Here is an 18,263-nt window from a genome sequence, read left to right as displayed (position 1 = left end):
ATGCAAACACATGCCATTTGAAACTTCTCTAGTGTTAACTGATTAATTAAGAAGAATGCATGATTAATTGACTGAGGTGTCTTTAATTGGCTGACACGGCTGCTAAGCGGTTTGACTTTGGGAAGAAGTGAGGGGGAAGGAATGCACCAGACTGCAATCTCAGCAGAACTACTCCAGCACATGCCGCCCCGAATGGAAATGGTCGGCTTCGGAACCAGACGGTTCTAGCACAGCATTGGAGGTTTGGCCTGTGAATTCACAGACAGTTGAAACAAGGTCAGGAGGGGGGCTGCCTTGCCGGACATCCTTGAAAACGGGTCCCTCCAAGCTCAAGTGGCTTTCTGGACCTTCTAGGACAGTGCCACGTCTGTAAGGCAGACCTCGGCAGCACCTGGGGCTGGCTTAAGGGCAGGGCAAACGCCACACCTTGGCCGCTGCCCGTCTCGAGGCAGACAGGAGAGAAATGCCCTTCCGGTCCGTATTTGGTGTGGACAGGCCACAACCAGCCTCTAACAACCATGTTTTTCTTCCACAGGACACAATCCATCAAGCGAGAGACCTGGAAACTCAGGGGGTCATGATTTGCTGCCTATAGGTTTCCAGAAACGAGAGCCAAGCTCGTCGGATGGCTTCTCCTGTTCCCAGTAAGTTCAAGGACTCCTCTAAGTGAAGCCCGGCAGCCCAGCCATGCTCCCGATGAGCCCTCTTTCAGAGCCTGACGACCTTCCTTCATTATCCCATCTCAAGACATCCTGACAATTGCACAACTCAAGTCTGGTCTGTGTGTCCCCCCCCCCCCCGCCGCCTCCAACCCTCGTGGCCTCACCCAAATCGCCCGTTGGAACCCTTTCCCTGATTTAAGAGGCTCGGAGCTTGTGTTGATTTTCGTACTTTCAGAGACGGCCTAATGACGGTACGATCGCCATATGGGTTTTGGAAGCCTCGTCGGTCGACCTGTGCATTTATTCATCCCTTGAGTCATGGAGACCCTAACCCTCCCACAGGCACCACAAGACCCAGCTTCCCCGATAAAAACAAGGTTATTCAAACAGCACCCCTTCTGCCCGCTGGAAAAGTCTGAAGAGCAGTTCTGGAAAAGGCGCGGATGGAGCTCGTTCCCTTAGGAGGTGCCTAAGCGTTAGGGCAGACAGACACACACACACAAAGTTTCTCAAATACGTCTCCTCACACTCTTCCACATGTAGAAAACACAGAGGGATCAGGGAGGAGGCACAGCAGCCAATACCGCCCCCCCTCCCTCTCGCCTTAATGGCTCAACACCCACCGCCAGTAAAGTTATTCTGGCACAGGAAAAGGCAGGAAGTATCACAGGGATCCTCAGGCAGCCCCCCCCCCAAAAAAAGCCATAACAGCTAGCAAAACGTCTTCCTCTTTCATGACACCAAAAATCCTTTGCCGAAGGTGCACCCCCACACCCCCACACTCTCTACCTAGTGGTAGGACCAGCCCAGACTGAGATGAAGGGGAATCTGTGGCCCCGTTGAGTTTCTCCCCAAGGAAGATGGAAAGAAGATTCCCTCCCTCCCTCCCGCCTCAGGATCTGGCCCATATTTATGGTGGCCCAGCTGGAGATGGCCGTAGGGCCCCGGGCAAGCCCGGCCTGGTCGCGGGCGGCCCCCCTCTGCCCTCCTGCCGGCTCGCCCCCCTTCTGGGCTCGGAGCTGCCAGCCGCTGGCCTACCTCCATCCACTGGCCTTGGGACTGCATCAGGAGGACCACGCAGGGGTCGGACTTGTTGAGGGTGTCCCGGTCAAGCAGGTGCTTGCAGCTGACCCGCAGCTCCACCTTGGAGACGCAGGTGGCCGAGACGACGCCCAGGTTCGCCTGGGAGGCCGGGTCCAATAATTCGTTCATCATGCTGTCGGCTGGGCGGGGGGGGGAACAACCCCAAGTGCTGCGACCACGGAGGAAAGGCAGGGAAGCGTCACTCAAGGGCTTGGGCACCGCCGAGCATCCGGAACCAGACCTGAGCTGGGCCACCTGGTCCCTCCGTGGGCAAGTGGCCAATCAGGGCCGAGGGTGGTCACCGAGTCCTCCGCTGCAGTCTGGCGAGGACCCTCCGAGTCTCTCCCACAGCCGTCCAGTCCCCGTCCCCCTCCGTTGGAAAGGCGGCCCCTTGTCTTTTGCCGGCTCCTCTGGACAGCTGTCGAGCGAAGCTAATTCAGAGGGTTTTCTCTTTGCAAATGAAGATGCATCTCTTTACGGCCGTTCTCCACCTCTTCCTCCTCCTCCTCCTCCTCTTCCTCCCCTTCTTGGAGGCTGGATCCCACCCACCCTCACTCCTCTCTGGCACAGACCGAGCTTGGGTGCATTTGTGTCCTCATGCTCTGGGTGGAGGAATCATAAGCGGGGGGGGGGGGGTAGCCCTCTCTTCTGGCTTTTCCCGGGCTTCAGAGGGACACCTGCAAGGAGCAGCAGGGAAAGAGGGTTTTTTTTTTCCTTGTCCAAGTCACACAACACAGCAACAACACAGCCCTCTCTTCAATTCCTGGATGCTGGGAGGGCCGGAGAGAAGGTGTAGATTTCAGGTGAGCAAAAGAAGCCTCGATGGGACCCCAGAGTCCCCGATGGCAGGCTGTCTCTAGCGCCTCTCTGGAAGCCACCTCAAGGGCGAGAGGGTGGTTACCATGCCGTCAGGAAGGAGCACGGTCCCTGGAGAAGCTGCCTGCAGGAGAGGAAAAGGAACACATGCCCAATGAGTTGACAGCCTGCCTCCCCAAACACCAGGGATTAGCAGACAGATCAGAACATGCTAAGAGCCCTGTTACGTAGGGAAGTGTCTCATGCTGTGCCAGATCCTAAGATCGGGGCTGTGCAGAGCGGCGGCTTTCTCCTGAATCAGACCTCTGGTGTCGATTGACTCCGGTATTGTCGGCTCTGACTGGCAGCAACGAGTGTCCAGGATTACAGGCAGGGTCCTTTCCTCGCCCTGTCTGGGGATCCCTATCCTTGCCCTATCATCCGGAGATCCCTGTGATTTTCAGTTCCTCTCCCACAGGAGTACTAACTAGGACTGGCCCTGCTGAGCTCCTGAAAGGGGACAGGACCGGTTGTGCCCTGGGTGGGATGGGTGCGTTGGAGGATCCCTCCGTGTCCATCCGCATCCTGCGTTCCTCAACAACCGCCCAGACTCCTCCAGGGAGGAGGCCTCTTTACACGTACTCAGATCGCCTGCCTCCCCATCCCCACCCTCCAGCCGTTGGCATTCAGAGGCAGGTTGTTTCCGAGGCTCCGTGTGGGTGCCGTGACCCAGAGCCGAGCTTATGCCAGAGAGAGTGGTGCCAAGTCCTGACCCATTCCCACCAAGGAACAGGCGCCGGCTGCCCTCTTCCGCTCCTGTGAGCCTTTCCAAATCTGGGGTCCACCTGGCACAGGTGAGCTTCGCTCTCCCTGCTTGGATCAGCCAAGTCAGAACAGGCACACCTTGACCATCAGGCTGGCTCTTCCCACCATCACCACCGCTGCCACCGCGTCACCTGCGGTTGATGGAGACCAGCCCGTATTGGCACCCAGCCAGCCAGCTCACGCTCTGCACCACGGTGGTTGCCTGGAAAACCAGAAGAGGCCAAACCCAGTCTGTAGGGAAAGGAGCCCTGTTTCCCCCACAAGGCAGGATAACACTCAGAGATGCCCCCCCCCAGGTCAGCCAGCATGGCTACCGACTGGACTGGTCGGAGGGCTTCTTGCAGTGAAACATGCCTTCTTTTTTAGAATCTAGGAACTCATCTGGATTGCTCAATATTTGGCTGCAGAGCCAGAGATTGAGAATCTGATTCTGCCTCCCCCCCCCCCCGCCTCCTTGACAGGGGTTGGACTCAACAATCCACCTGGTCCCTTCCAGCTCTGCAGGTCTCAGAGGTTGAGAAGGCCACTTGATCCCACCAGCACACACACACACACACACACACAGCGGCAATTCCCTCCAGGGGCTCCAGGGTGAGGGGTCGGGCTCCTTTCTCCCCTCATTTTTTTTTTAAAAGGAGCTTGCTCTAGTTAAGGTGAAGACGGCCTGGCAGGCCTTCCCTTCCACCAACCCCATGGGCCCCCTTTCCCCCAGTGGTTTTCCTGCCTGCCTTTTCCACTTGTTGCTGTGTGAGAAAAATATGCGATTATATAATGAGGTGCAGGGCACACGAAAGAAATGGTGGTGGGGCAAATCTTGGCTGAGATGGAGTGAGGAAGGAAGGAAGGAAGGAAGGAAGGAAGGAAGGAAGGAAGGAAGGAAGGAAGGAAGGAAGGAAGGAAGGAAGGAAGGAAGGAAAAGAAAGCAAGAAGGAAGGAAGGAAGGAAGGAAGGAAGGAAGGAAGGAAGGAAGGAAGGAAGGAAGGAAAAAGATACAGGAAAAAAGGAAGTCACGTTTCAAGGATCTATCTTGAAATCAAAGAGGGAGTGGCTGTTGGCATCACAAACCCATCCGCATCCAAAGGAGAAGAAAAATACAAGAACAGCCATACTAGATGAGACCGAGTCCCCATCTCCCGGCTCTCCCATGGGCCAAATAGATGTGTCTGGGACAGCCAGAAGTGAGGCGGTGGGGTGGCTCCTTCCCATTAATATTTGGTTGGCCATCTTGAGAAGCTGGCTGTCGTATGGGTGGAACCACACATCTGATTTAGCAGAACATGCCCGATGCTTGCTCCATCTCCAGCAACTGACCTTCTTGGCCACGCTTCTCTGTATGACACAGCAGCAGACACAGTTGCTGGTCTTTGCACTTTTGATTAAGACCAGGAGGATGCTGAGGAGCACAGCTTCCCCACCGGTGCAGGTCCCTCCGAAATGAAAAACTTTGCCGAAGTGAATCTTCTTCCTCCTCCCCAAATGCCCCCCTCGCTGCCATGCTTGGTAGGAACAGTGAATCCTGCCAGACCTCACCGGCTGCTCTCTGGCCAAAGGGAGGGTTGGGGTTCTGGTCCTGGAGACATGGCCCCCTCCCTCCTGGGTGTGTACAGACAGGGGGGGGGGTGCCAGGAGTCAGGAGGGGCCTCTTGGGGAGAAGCTGTTTTGCAAAAGGGAGAAGACCCGAGAAGCATCCCTCTGCTTTCTCCAGAGTGAGCCCCACAAACTCCCTTCCACTCGAGGAGAGCAAGCTGCCTCCCAAGGCCCAAACGGTTCATCTGCACCTCTTCCGATCCTTGGGCATCCTCCAGTGACAGTCTGGTCCAAAGGGCTTGATGTTCTGCCCTTCTTGGCCAGCAGCGGCCCAGCTTCTGTGGCACAGGAGCAAATCTGGCAAAACAGCCAATTTCTGGGCCCTGAGAAGTCCCGTATCCTGTACTCCAGCAGCTGGAGCGAAGCGGCGCGTGGCAAAGGGGCCCCAAGATGGGGAGGAAGTGGTGGGCAGGAGCCTCCCTCCCTCTCAGTCTCCGAGCGCTTAATTGCCCACAGCTGCTGCCTGGATTTGTCAGTCTTTTGGGATTGACAAGCAGCCCCTTTGGCTTTGCACATCCCTCCTACACACATACACCACACAACCCCCCCCCCCACATTTGAAGGCACACCGTGGTGCAGTTTGCATGCACACAGCCACTCAGACTGACTCATGTGCATACATGTTTGGTGGATGCATTTCCCTGTACAATGCACATGTGCACGCACATTGCGATCCATGTGCATGCACTATGTGCAACATCCTCACATGACTAGCTGGTTATTTACCTAGTAACTTACCTTCTTCCCCACCTTACCCTCAAAAGAAAAAAAAATGCATTTATGAGATAAAAGCAGCTATTTATTATGGCAAATAAGGCATCCGTCCAGCTCTGAACGATGCTCTTTCCCTCCTGCATGGATGCAGAAATGTGCATTGTTGCCACCTCCATGCCGGTCCCTGACTATTCCTGCTTCACATCTCGTGTTCAGACGTGGCTTGCTGGCTTTCCACTCATCCCTCTCTCGCACTCCTGTCTGCACCAACACGAACACATGGATGTCTCCGCGGCAGTGTGCTTTCTTTCACTCCAACATGTGGAGAGGCTGGGGGGGGGGGCACTGGCTTTCCATCAGGCTGCCGTTCCCACGAACAGTTTCCCCGACATATTCTGAAAGGTTTCTAACCAATTGGTCCGAAAAGGGACCTTCAGATGTGCGTTTTGCCCACTCCCGGCTGGGCACATGGCCGGGAAAACACCCCGGTCCGCATGGAGGGAGGGGAGCGCAGGACAGACAGACAGACACACATCTATACAGCGACTTCCTGGTTCACGTGCAGATCACTCTAGACGTTCAGGCAGGATGGTCGCTGGTGACGCTCAGCGGGCGCTTCCCTTGTCCCGGAGCTGCCGAGGCAGGTCGCGCCCAATCCCCGAGTTCTACCCCACTTGCCTGGAACTTGGATTCTCACGTGCAGAGACCCGCCCTGCCCCGGGTCCCCACGGCCCCGCTGCCTCCGCACGTCGGAGCGCCTTCCTCCGCCCCACCGGGACTGCCGGCGGCTCCTCTCCGGGGCCCCTCAAGGCACCCGGCCAGCCTGGGAAGCGGCGGCGGCGGCGGCCCGGCTGTCTCCCGGCTGCCCTCACTCACCTGCCCCGCCCCGGGCTGCCCGCGCCCTCCTGCCCGCCGCCGGACCGGCTTCCTCTGCCAGGAGCTGCTGCTGCTGCTGCCGGTGCTGGGATCGGCGGCGCTCTGCCTCCTCGCCAGCCCCGGCGCCCGAGCAGCCCGGAGAAGAGTCGCCGCCGCCGCCGCCGCCGGCAGCCCAGGCATTAACCGCTTCGGTGCCAGTCTAGTCCACAAAGCGGCGCTCCCTCTCAGCCGCCGCCGCCGCCGCCGCCTCCCCCGGCAGCCCGCCCGACGGCCCTCGGCAGCGTCCCCACGTTCGCCGCCCTTCCGCCCTAAGTGGCCAACAAGTGGCGACCGGAGCCCGGGCGCCTTGCGGGGTCCCTTGGGAGGGACACAGGGGTGGCGGCTTTCTTCTACTCCGGATCAACGGAACCAGGGAGAGCCCTTCCCTCCCGGGCCGCTGCGTCCCCCTGGCCTGGCCTGGCCTGGCCTGGCGCTGCCCGTCCGTCCGTCCGTCCGTCCGTCCCGCGCGCTCCAGGAGGAGCCGGGGCGGGCGCCCATCACCTCGGGCGCTGCTGTCGCCGGGGCTGCCCCGGGGCCCGAGGGGCTTTCCTTGGGGCCCCTCCGTCCCTCGGCCCTCTCGGGTCAGCACAGCCGGGAGGAGGAGAGGCCGGAGGGCCGCCTTGACCTCCCCGGGGTAAGGCGGCTCGGAAAGGGAAGCAGCCGCTGACGGGAGAGCCGGTCCGAGGCCTGGCACCGGGAGGGAGGGCGCGCTCTGTTCCCTCTCCAACAAGCCACGAATGGGAAGACCCTTCCCTGAGAATTTGGGGGCGCCTGATGGGGGGGGAGAGGCCAAGGGGGGGCGGGACCCAAAGCCCCCCGACAGCAGCATCCCCACCCTCCTCCTCCTAACGGGCGGGACGGGCGTCCGAAGCGGGCCTCCCTTCACTTACAGGCCGCCTTCCTCTCAGAACGAGGAGCCAAGGCGGCTTACCGGACGGGGCGGATCCCGAAAGGGAGGAAGGGGCCAGCCAAGGAGAAGCCGCGGCGCCCCTTCACTTCGGCCGCCTCTCCTGCCCAGCCCGTCCGCGGGCACCGGCCCTGGCGGGGGGGGGCTCCCTTTCCCCCTCTGCTTCCCGGAGTCCCGCCGCCAGCCGGGGCGCTTCTGGGCGGCTCGCAGTCCCTCACTCGGCGCGAAGGGGCCGGTCAGAGCTGACTCGCGCCTGGCCCAGCCCGGGCGCCTTCGCCTTCCTCCTCCTCCGCCTCCTCCTGCGCTTTCCTCCCGGCCCAGCGGCGCCGGCTTGGGCTCTGGCGACGACTCCGAGCGCCTCCTTCCTCCCCACCAAGAGCGTTCCCGGGATACTTTTGGGGGCGGCAGCGGCTGGACCCCAGCGCTTTTTTGCCCCCGAGACCGACCCAGTCCCGTGGCAGAGGCGTGGGAAGGAGCGTCAAAGCCGCTCCCGTTTCAAACTTGTGCTGCGCAGCGGAGAGGAGGCGAAGTGGCCCAGGAGGTGAAAAGGGGACGGGAACCCAGGTCGCCCGAGTGAAGCAAACCCGCTTGCTTGGTCCCGGAACCGTTTTTACGCACCGCCTTTCCATCGCGCTGTTCCTTCCCTGCGCTCCAGGCGGTGGACGTTTCACTGGTCTATTCCTTCCTTCCTTCCTTCCTTCCTTCCTTCCTTCCTTCCTTCCTTCCTTCCTTCCTTCCTTCCTTCCTTCCTTCCTTCCTTCCTTCCTTCCTTCCTTCCTTCCTTCCTTCCTTCCTTCCTTCCTTCCTTCCTCAGTGCCAAGTTTATACTACTAGGACTCTATGTGCGCTAAAATGAGTGCTTGCATTCCTGAGCAGACATTGAGTGGTGTGCTTCAGGTTGCTGGAGTCTGGCATTCTAGGAGAAACAGCCCAGAAAAGTAAGTTTCCCGTGCGCTGGTCTAGCTCAGCCTCCAAGTGAAGGGAGGCAAGGAAGGCCCTAATCATCCCTTGGTGTGGCCTGCAGGATAAGTGGAGGGTTTCTAAATAAGAGAGCTTTATTTGGATTTCATGGCTTGACAGCCATCAGACAGGCTAGTAGCGGGGGGACGTTCATCAATGACTGGAAATAGCCCATATAATTACATAATGCTCATGTTACTCTACCATTGTTATTTTTACCATCGTTAATTTACAACAGAGGTTCTCAAGTTCTTTACAGCACAAGCTTCTCCTGGGTATCAAAGAGACTGTCATCACAGTGTTTAACACCCAATGACTTTCTTACCAACCAACCAGGATCGCTGTATTTTGATATCTGTACTTTGATGCCAAGTGTCAATATTAGCCGTGTTATATCTTCTCCTAATGTCTGATGAAGTGGACTTGTCCGCAAAAGCACACACATATATATATTCCCCTCAAATGCTTGCATAGACTAACACAGCTGCCTCTTCTGCTACATCAACAGAACTGTCCCCCAAGCTACCTGAGCAAACGGAGGTGCCCAATGCTTGTGGGGGTCACTCTGGGTTGACTGGCTTGAAGAAAGTGGTGACAGCAATCATCTGCCATGGTTTCTTGTTGGTTTTGCGGAATTGGTGCTGAGGAGCTACCAGGGTCGGCCTTCCTGCTACGGGTGTTGGTGCCACCTTCTGCCAGGGCTTCAGGCCACAAGGAGGCAGGCGGTGGTCCTATGCCAGTCTGCCAGTTGCATGGGAGCAATCGCCACCATGCCTTTGATGAAGCCACCTGTGGTCCACAAAACCTTGCACCTTTATTAGGCTGGAGGGGCTCCCTGGCTCCCCGTTGGCTTTGCCACAAAAGATGAACACCAGTGATTCTCTGGAACAGAAACCAACTGGTCAGGGCTGTGAGCCCAGGACTTCTCTTCCAGAAAAAGTGAACCTGTTGGCAACTCTTGCAGAGTTATAACATCAAGGCTGGCCCTGAGCAGTGGCCTTTGCAAAAGGAATAGAATGGTGGGCATTTTGGTCTGATCCAGACCTTGTTTGGAGGAGGTGGCGAAAGCTGCACGCCACACCTTCTGCAGACATGGAGAAGCCATGTGTCTCACCCCACCGTCTGGCTCGAGAGGACACTGTAATCCTTCCCTGTTTGGTTTCCTTCTCTTCTGGGGCATCCTGGCTCTGGATCCAGCCACAAACCTCTGAGCATGCCCGCCTGCCCTTGCAACCTGCAGCATCTTCATGGATGCATGATGGCGAAGGTGTGGTACTTTCCATACGTTCTGGGCAATGCACAAAATGGCTGGGGACTCTGAGAAAGGATGGAATTAGCCAATATTTCAAGGTATTTGCAATGCAGATTGCGCTGGATGTGCATGTTAATGTAGGGCACGGTGGGAGCTAATCCCCTCCTCGCTGGCAGAAATAGGCCACCCGATTCTTGCTTTAGCCACGTGGATGGAGCGCACAGGATGATGTGACATGGAGGGGATGATATGGTGGGGGTTCAGTGGATCCCCCTGGACATAGATGGGTTCGGACAGATTCTGGTACACCAGGAGGGAGTTATGATAATAGCCTTAGAACTGCAGAGCTGGAAGGGACCCTGTGGGTCATCCAGTCCAGCTCCTGTCAAGTGGAGGAATCAAACTCTCAGCTTCTGGCTCTGCAGCCAGAGACCTAAACCTCTGAGCCATCCAGATTTGGTGGAGCAGGGAAGATGAAGGATTTGCCCATTACACAGAGAGAGTGGGGCTCTCAAGGAGTTCAGCAGAAAGGGGTGTCCATCTGCTGGACAGTCGTCTGAACACCATGAGTCCTTTACACAGTATCAGGGCCAGAGGGGGGAATAGTTATTTTTTGGACTACCGTTTCCAGATCCTGGGAACTGTTGCCAAAAACCTATAACAAGAATGGGGAAGAGGTTTCGTCCCATTTCAGAAAAGTTCTAGGAGGCCCTACTCTTGTGGCAGGCAGTTCCGAAGGCAAGCGGCTGAGTCCCTATAGAGGGGCCAAGAGGGAACTGCTTGTCAGCGATGGTCCCCTAAACCCTCCCGGCTAAAAGGATGCTGAAACCTGATTTTAAAAACCCAACAAAATCCAAAGCCTGATGCATGGAAATAAGAGACCCTGGGATAGTAGGATCTACTCACTGTTAAGGAGTTTAGGGTCAGGACATTAATGTCCCCCGTGAGCTGTTTCCTCCCCAGCTGCAAAAGGAAGCTGAGCCCCTAGGCACCCAAGTTGCTTGTCAGGCTAGTTGGGGGGGGGGGCAGGCATAACGGAAGATGTGGGTTGGGAGTGGGTGGGTGGGAGGCAGGGAAACGCCTACCTACCCCTCTGTGAAGAAGGCACCAAGAATTTTGGGGGAAGTTATTCTGCCAACAGGAAGGGAAGTCCTTCTGGCCGTTTCCTGTCTATAATTAAGTGTGTGGGTGTGGAGTTCTGTGCGGCAGGATCTGTGCTCCCTACTTCTGGAAGCAAAAAAGCAGCAAGAAAAACCCAACCAGAAATGTGGTCGGCACTTTTAAGTGCTGAGAAATCCATGTCTGTGCAAGCTTTAGTGGACATGAATCCAATTCCTCGGATGCTTCTTCGGGTTCTGACACGGCAGAGGTGCAGAGATTGCCTGGAAGGAAAGATACTCTGCACATGGCCAGAGGAAACCTCACCTACAGCTCGTCTTCTAAACCTAGTAAATGGCTAGTGGAGTGGGAAAGGCAGAGATGGAAGAAATCCAGGCAGTTGGTAACTATATCCATTCTAGGAATGGAATGAGACTTAAGTTATGGGCCTCAGAGACACTCAAAGCAAAGCCCCCTGCAAGTAATGAAGACTACAACCAAGTCGTGGCACTTTGCCCAGGCTGTGTGTGGCCAAAGAGCCTCTGTGGCGAGGCGGGTGTGAGCGGAGGGGGCGGGTTTTGGTCTTGCTCTTCCCAAGGGTCTCGCTGGCCACGATTAGAAGCTGTTGCCTCAGTTTCCCCACTTGAGAGCCCAACTTTTCAAGACTGTGTCATTTTGAGAAGCTGCTTCAGCTCCTCAGGCAGAGTCCTGCTTCTCGAGGCAGGAGGAAAAAGCCCCAATTTCTGGATAATCATGGCCTACCTCGCATGGCTCTTGTTCGGATTCCTGAGCTCTTGGCAGACCCCCCGAAATGTTCCATAAGTGTTAACGATAATCGGAGTTATTATAGGCCATGTCGTTAACTCAGCAGAGTTAAACGCTTGCAGACCTAATGAAGTTCATCTCTGTTTGACACTTTTTCAATTATATAGTACTTGGAATCCAATTTATGGCAAAACAAGGCCGGCCAGAGGGAAGTTAGCAAATCTTGGCAGGGAAGAAGAGAGAGGCCAGCAGGAGCTGAGCCTCGGAGCCTTCCCAAAGGGGGCATCTTTGACATGGCACCCCTGTAGCAGGTGCGGCTCAGTAACACACCCTGGGAATTGCCCGGTGGCTCCTTTGAACCAAAAAGAAACACCCCTTGTTTTGACCCCTCTCAAATGCTGCCAAGAGCATCGCGGGGTGCCGTCCCCCAGTGGAACGACTGCCAAACAGAGCCCAGCTCTTTCTGTGTTAAATGACCTGGGAGGGGAGGCACGGCTGGCTGGGGTGACTGCCAGGCAGCAGACGGATGTTGTTCATTGGCTTCCTCCCCTTTTATTGCCTCCATTCATCCTGGGCTCGTCCAGAGCCGTCGGAGAGGCCAGACCTGTTGGATGGATGGCCTGCCATCACAGGCTGGCTGTGAGCCTCCGAATCTTGAGGCCACTCCGGGCTCCTGGTTTCCAAGAGTCAGGAGGTCTGGAGTCAGACCCCCCACACACACACACCTCCTTTCCCCCAAGGGGAGGGGGCCAAGCCCAGCTGGCTGACAAAACCTCTTGACTGGCCTCTAAGCAAGGAACAGACACCCCCATGTAAATGCACCCCAAACCCTTCCCCCCGGACTCTCATCCTTCCCCCCCCTTCCAGATGCCCCCAGATCCATGGTGGCAAAGGTGCCATACCTACAGCTCAAACTTCCCTCTAGCTGACCCATACCACAAACACACCTCCCCAGCTGGCTGGCTGCCTGTGGGTCAGGATCCGGCAGGAGGGGCCGTCCCCTCCTCTCAAAGGCCCCCTCTTCTCCCCCCCCCAGGCTGCCAGGGAACGGTGACGCGAGTCCTGCCAGCAGCCTCCAGATGGACCATGCCAAGCTCTCAGCTGCCCGCCCCTACAGTCACCCCACAATCTTTTTTTTGGGGGGGAGGGACGCCTTGGACAGTCTGTAGGAAACAGCTGCAAAGCACAAGGATGGCAGTTTTGCTCTGCGGATATTGATTCCCCCCTTGCATTTTTGGAGAGGTGTTTGAGGAGGGCCCCTTTGCAAAAGGTCCCCCCCTGCTCATGGGAGGGCACCACCTGGACCAGGCAGATGAGGTTCGATGCCCAACATCTTCAGGGCTGGCCGCTTGACCACCCGTCTGGGCAAAGCATGCCCCTTCTAACTCCACTCTCATAGCCTGTCCCAACTCTGCCCCCCCCGACTGTGCTTTGATTCAACCCCCCCCCCCCTCCGATGCTTCCGACTCCAGATGGAAGGCTGTTATTCCAGAACTCTCACCAGATTGAAAAAATCTCTTTTGCAAGGAGAGAGAGAGAGAAGACTCTCTGAGAGAGAGTGTGTGTGTGTGTGCATTTACATCTTCGCGAAATCTTCCTCCCTTCTCGCAGCATCCATGGGCAGAATGAGCCGCCTGCCTGCCCCGCCTCAGCTCAGCCCCATGGGGCGATGGCCAGAGGGGATGACCACACGTAAGGACTTGGGAATAAGGCCTTAGGGATCCTTGTGGAAAGAGATGCAGGGGTGTGTTTAAAGAGAGAAATATTTCCAACTCCCACCTCTGACACTTGCTCTTGGTCTTTTCTTCCTCATGAAATACGTGGAGTGGGGGGGTCAGACCCCTGAGTGTCCCTGGGGCTTTGGGGAGGGGGCTATGCATTTCACAGACACCTTTCCCTCTCCCTCCCCATGAAGGTTGCTCATTTTTCTGCCCGGGCCAAGCAAACCACTGCTGCCCTGTCGCCCTGTGTCCCAAGAGAGCTGTCAGGCAGGTTAATTATAACAAATGGCAGTAATTAGTGGAAGGAAAATCAATGCAGGATGCGTTGGCTTCTCTTTCCGACTTTTATTTTATTTTTCCACATGGGTAATTGCCCAGAACACAGGTCAGCAGGTTGGTGAATGAGGGCCCCTTTGGTCAGCTGGAGGCAGAAGTTGTGCCTCTTGGTTTGCTTCTCCTGGTCTCTGCCCTCCCTCCCTCCCTCCCTCCCTCTGACTTACCTGAACGGAAAATGAGTGCCTGCCGCTGTCCAGGGTCAAGTACTTTGGGAGAAGCCCTCTTGGCTAAAAAGAGGAGCAGAGATGTCAACGTGTCCATCGGAAATGAGCCATTAAAGGAACCATAGCTTTATAAAGTGGGTTTTGTCGGCACAGATTGGAGTTTAGGCGTGAAAGGGTTAAAATATTTTGCGATACTCAATGTTCACAGTGTTGGCATTGAGAACTGTGTAGATGAACACTGAGCGGATTCAATCAAAGCCGCGCAGACCTGCTAATTTTTGGAACAGTGTTTTGCATTGACAAACCGGTCCCTCAATGGGCGAATTTCAGCCGCCTCCCTGAGTATTTTATCTTTCAAGCGCCAACAAATCGTTTGTGAGTCATTCTGTTCTCCTGCCTTACTAATTCTTCAGCACTTCACGTTTATGGCTCGTTTGCTTCCTCCCCCCCCCCCTTCACAGGCAAGTGGGGGAGGGAGCAGAAGGAAAGACGAACATGTGTCGGTTGTGCGAGGTTTCCTGATCTGCCGTTTCACATTTATTGTTTTCTGAAAGTGCTCCAGCATCCGAAGGCCGCCTGCGGATTCAAAACGTGTCCTTCGAAGAGAAGAGACGGCGTCTCCACCAACTTTTCCACTGCAGGCGTTCTTGGCTGTTGCCTTTCTGATTCAAAAGCCCATGAACCTGTCCCTGACCGCAATGATGGAGCTGTTTCAGCCCCTCGCGTTACCTGATGTGCGCAGGAAAGGGAAAGCAGGGCGTGTGCGTAGTCAGGGAGAGCTGGATTTATCTCTGACTCTGCAGCAACAGCCTGGCAGCGTAGCCTTCTTCCCCTGCAAGGGAAGCGGATGACTCCCATTTCATGTGGGGTGCGGTAGTGAACACTGGGGGTTAGTCTGAGCTTTATGGGAGCCTTTGAAGACACCAAACCTGTTTTGGAGGTAGAGTTCGGCACCTGCAAAGTTCGTACTGAAGCCCAAAGGGCTACCTGCCCCCATGGAATCGGAGTCCCCTGCCTTCCCGTGCAACTGATGGGAAAAGGGAGCAGACAGAATACGAGGTGGGAAATAGTTATTTCTGCTCATGGGGTTCCTTCCTTCAGCCCAGGCCTTGCCTTGTGCAGAGACTCAGCAGGCGGACCAGCCAAAGAGGCAGAAGGCGACCACGGGAAACAAGTGGTGCATGTCCTTATCACAGACAGGGAGTGATGACAGCGGAGCAAGAGTCATAAGGGAAGGAGGCTACAGGGCAGAACCGAGATTTGCCCTAAGAGTATGAGTTTGGGCACTTTCCCTTGTCCACTGCACAGCCCTTGCTTGGTATAAGGAGTAGGGAGCCTCAGGTGAGGGCTATGTGCTCCTTTCCCACTGCCACCATCTTATGCTGGTTTCATAGCTTTTGGATGCTTCCTCCACCCCACCCCAAAAGGCTGAACTGCTGAGTCTAGCCTTTGAGCTGAAAGATGTTCCTGAGCATTGCTCCGTACCCAAGGAGCTCCCATTACAGTGTCACTGCAGCTGGTGCAGGCCAAACCCCCGGTGTTTAGGGTGCACCACTGTAGCCATCCAGATGTTTTGGGGACTGGAATTCCCAGAATGCTTCCCCCCCAACAGTGCCTTTTTCTCCAGGAGCGATGGCATATCTGGAGGGCCACCGATTTGTGCTCGAAAGCAAAACACAAGGATACCCACTGTCCCCAGAGCATTCTTAGCCTGTTTTGGAGGGCCCTGGAGTGGAGACAGAGACCGCCCCCTCCGGCACTGACCCAGCCCTTTAGTGACTGATAGCCAGGAACATCTGCTTTGTGAGGGAACCGTGAGAGAGAGACGCTCCGGGCACGGATTGAGGTGAGCTGAGGTCAGATTTTAATTCCTAATTCCTTTTTTGGGGGGGGGGGGAGAGAGAAGTTGCCTCCTTCTCCTTCCCTACCTCAGGGTAGCCTCTCAGACTGCCTGTGCACAGAGCTGCGGTGGAGAGTCACTCTAATTAAGCAGCTCAGTCAAAAGGCAGGCGGTTTGCTAATTAAATGAGTGTTAACCAGAGCCTGAAAGCCAAAGGGGGAAAGAGAAGAGCGAGAGAGCATGCACACCGGGGGGGGGGGGGGGAGGCTAAAAGAGGGACCGGGACAGCGGTCCTCAGGGTTGCTGGGTCTTTGGACGAGTTGGGAAGAGAGTCCAAGCTGGGCTGCAATTTTAGGACTGTAAAACTGGAAGGGACCTAAACAGTCATCTAGTCTGACCCACCTGCCCCTGCGGAGGCAGGAAACGTACAGCTAGAATACCCAGGACAGAAGGCCATGCAACCTCTGTTTTAGAACCTCAGGGAAGGAGAAGCCAGCCATCTCCGTGGTCACTCCGCTGCTACGTCTGAGCAGCTATGCTTTATCTGGATGTTCTTCCTAACATTTGGTTGGAATCGCTTTTCAAAAATTTCAAACCCACACCTTTAGCATGCTATGGCCTCCAGTCCCCCAGCCATCCCTGGTAGGATCTGCTATTATGGGATACTCTCTCCAGTTCAAGAGCACAGCCGTAGAGCTGGAAGGGAGGGTGTTACCTCCCCCTCCAAGGAAAGGTTTAAAAACAACATCCTTCCCTGGACTCATAAGGGGTTCGGGTTCTGGGCGACACGTCTGTTGCCAAGTGGAGCCCTGGTCCATCTGTGCTGCCAAGCCTAGCAGGTGCCCGGCAGCCTGGCAAAGATGCCCAGAGCCCAGGAAAAGGACAGGCGTGCTGCTGGCTAATTGCACCGAGGGGGCAGAATTTCCTGTCTCTAATGAGAACAGTTTGAGGCACGAGCTGCTTCCTGGAAAGACTGTGGAACACGGAGTCTCTTGTCATTGGCTTCATGACGATGGCCGGCGCTAACTGTCCACCGAAGTCCTGAGTATTCTCCAAAAGCAAATCAGGGAAGGAATTCAACCACCAAATTAAAAGAGGAGACATACAGAAGACTTGAGGACAGGAAATAATCTTTGCTAGGCTCAGATTGGCCAATAACCATAAAGTGATCAGCCCCCTCCTTCTAATTCTTACTCTCACTTAGTAGAACACCACGGGAAGGCTGGTGTGGGAAATGAGCACAAGGGGGTCTGTCTAAGGTTGTCCTCGTGGGTTCTGTGGGGTTTCAGCACATTAAGCCTTGACTTATTCTCTTTGATTGGATTTTTTTTATTTATTAGTTTTCATGGTATGGAGACCATTATCAACACTGAAATTCCTAAATGGTATTACTGGCAGATTTTCCAGGATAGAAGGGAAGACTTGCCGCTTCCCCTCCGCTTCACATGACCATTAACATTTCCTGGCATAGAAGGCAAGTTTTGGGAACTGCCACCTCACCTCTTTAACGAGACAAGAGAAAGCACCTACCCCAAACCAACACCCTGAACTACAAGCCACCACATTCAAGAATGACAACCCAAGTAGAAATTGCAGCTGAAAAAACTGCGGAGTGGCTTGCGTGGAAGACAGCTGGCACGTGCCAAAGAACAGAAAGTCATTTGAACAACACAAAACAGCCTGTTAGGTCTGTTCCAAGTGAGGGTGACCCTTTTCAGATTTTTCTAGGTATATTCAGAGGTTGCTCACCAGCTCCTTTTTTGGGGGGCACCCTGGGGCAATTTTTTTTGCAGCTTGCACAGGACTATCTATGCAGGCTGGATCTTCTTGCAGGAAGCACAGCAGAGAGCCCAAGGGCTGAACCATGCCCCCCCCCCCAACTGGAACCAGGTGCTCTGATTCAGGATGCTACACAGAGAGCAGTACCCTACACATTTCCAGGTAGGGCGTAGGTTAATAAAGAAAAACATTCTGGAACCAAAAGGCTGTTTCCAGCTATTCCTTGTGACATATTTAAGTCCTGCCACTGCCCAGACTGAGGGCTTACTGCCACCATGTGGAAATGACATGGGCCTGCAGCAAGCTCCCTAGATGGACCCCTTTCAGTATTGAACATTCCTTTTAGAAACAAACCCCACTGTGGGTTTTCAGGGGCAGACTGAAACTTGGAAGAGGCTTTAAGACTTCTTCACCTTCCACATCAGTTTCGACTGCTTTGTCTCACCCCAGGCCCCTCTCCATTACTGAAGTCAGGTAAGAACAATCTGAGAACGGCAGAGCTGGAAGGGACCCTCTGGATCATGGGAGTCCAGCCCCTCATCAAGGAGGCCCCGTGGCGGAATCGAACTCCCAACCTCTGGCCCTGCAGCCAGAGACCTAAACGGCTGAGCTATTCAATAGTAATCTAGGTTCACACTTTAAGTGGGCCTAGATTTTGCAGGCCTACCTTCTGTACAGAATCTTTCTGGTGAATGAACAAAATACCCTCTTCACTTCAGTCCGGGACCCTATCGGGGCAACCTGAGCACAGCCCGATTCAGTGTTCTCTTGAATGAACTGGATGTGCCCCGAACATCTCTGGGGAAGCATGCATGCACACCAATACAATATTCCATTACATTTTTTATCTGCCTATTTTA

At 55.3% G+C, this 18,263-nt stretch overlaps 1 protein-coding gene across 3 annotated transcripts in view; it reads right to left on the bottom strand.

The window, feature by feature from the left end:
* CPNE7 (copine 7) overlaps positions 1-8,397 on the bottom strand; it is a 36,453-nt gene extending 28,056 nt beyond the window's left edge. Inside the window, exons 1-2 of one of the 3 annotated variants that reach the window (XM_020788393.3) lie at positions 8,107-8,397; positions 1,701-2,685 (exon numbers count right to left, since the gene is read on the bottom strand). In XM_020788393.3, coding sequence (XP_020644052.2) covers positions 1,701-1,877 — 177 coding nt within the window. In that variant the 5' untranslated portion in view covers positions 1,878-2,685; positions 8,107-8,397. Of the gene's footprint in view, positions 1-1,700; positions 2,686-6,340; positions 6,441-6,542; positions 6,722-8,106 lie in introns of those variants that run through there. The other 2 variants (XM_072980497.2, XM_072980498.2) reach the window with 2 other exon arrangements.
* Between the last annotated feature and the right edge of the window lie 9,866 nt (positions 8,398-18,263).

Source organism: Pogona vitticeps, chromosome 10 (genome assembly GCF_051106095.1).
Source record: "Pogona vitticeps strain Pit_001003342236 chromosome 10, PviZW2.1, whole genome shotgun sequence".
Classification (NCBI taxonomy): Eukaryota; Metazoa; Chordata; class Lepidosauria; order Squamata; family Agamidae; genus Pogona; species Pogona vitticeps.
Note: the sequence above shows the minus strand (reverse complement) of the source record. Positions and strands in the feature narration are given on the sequence as shown.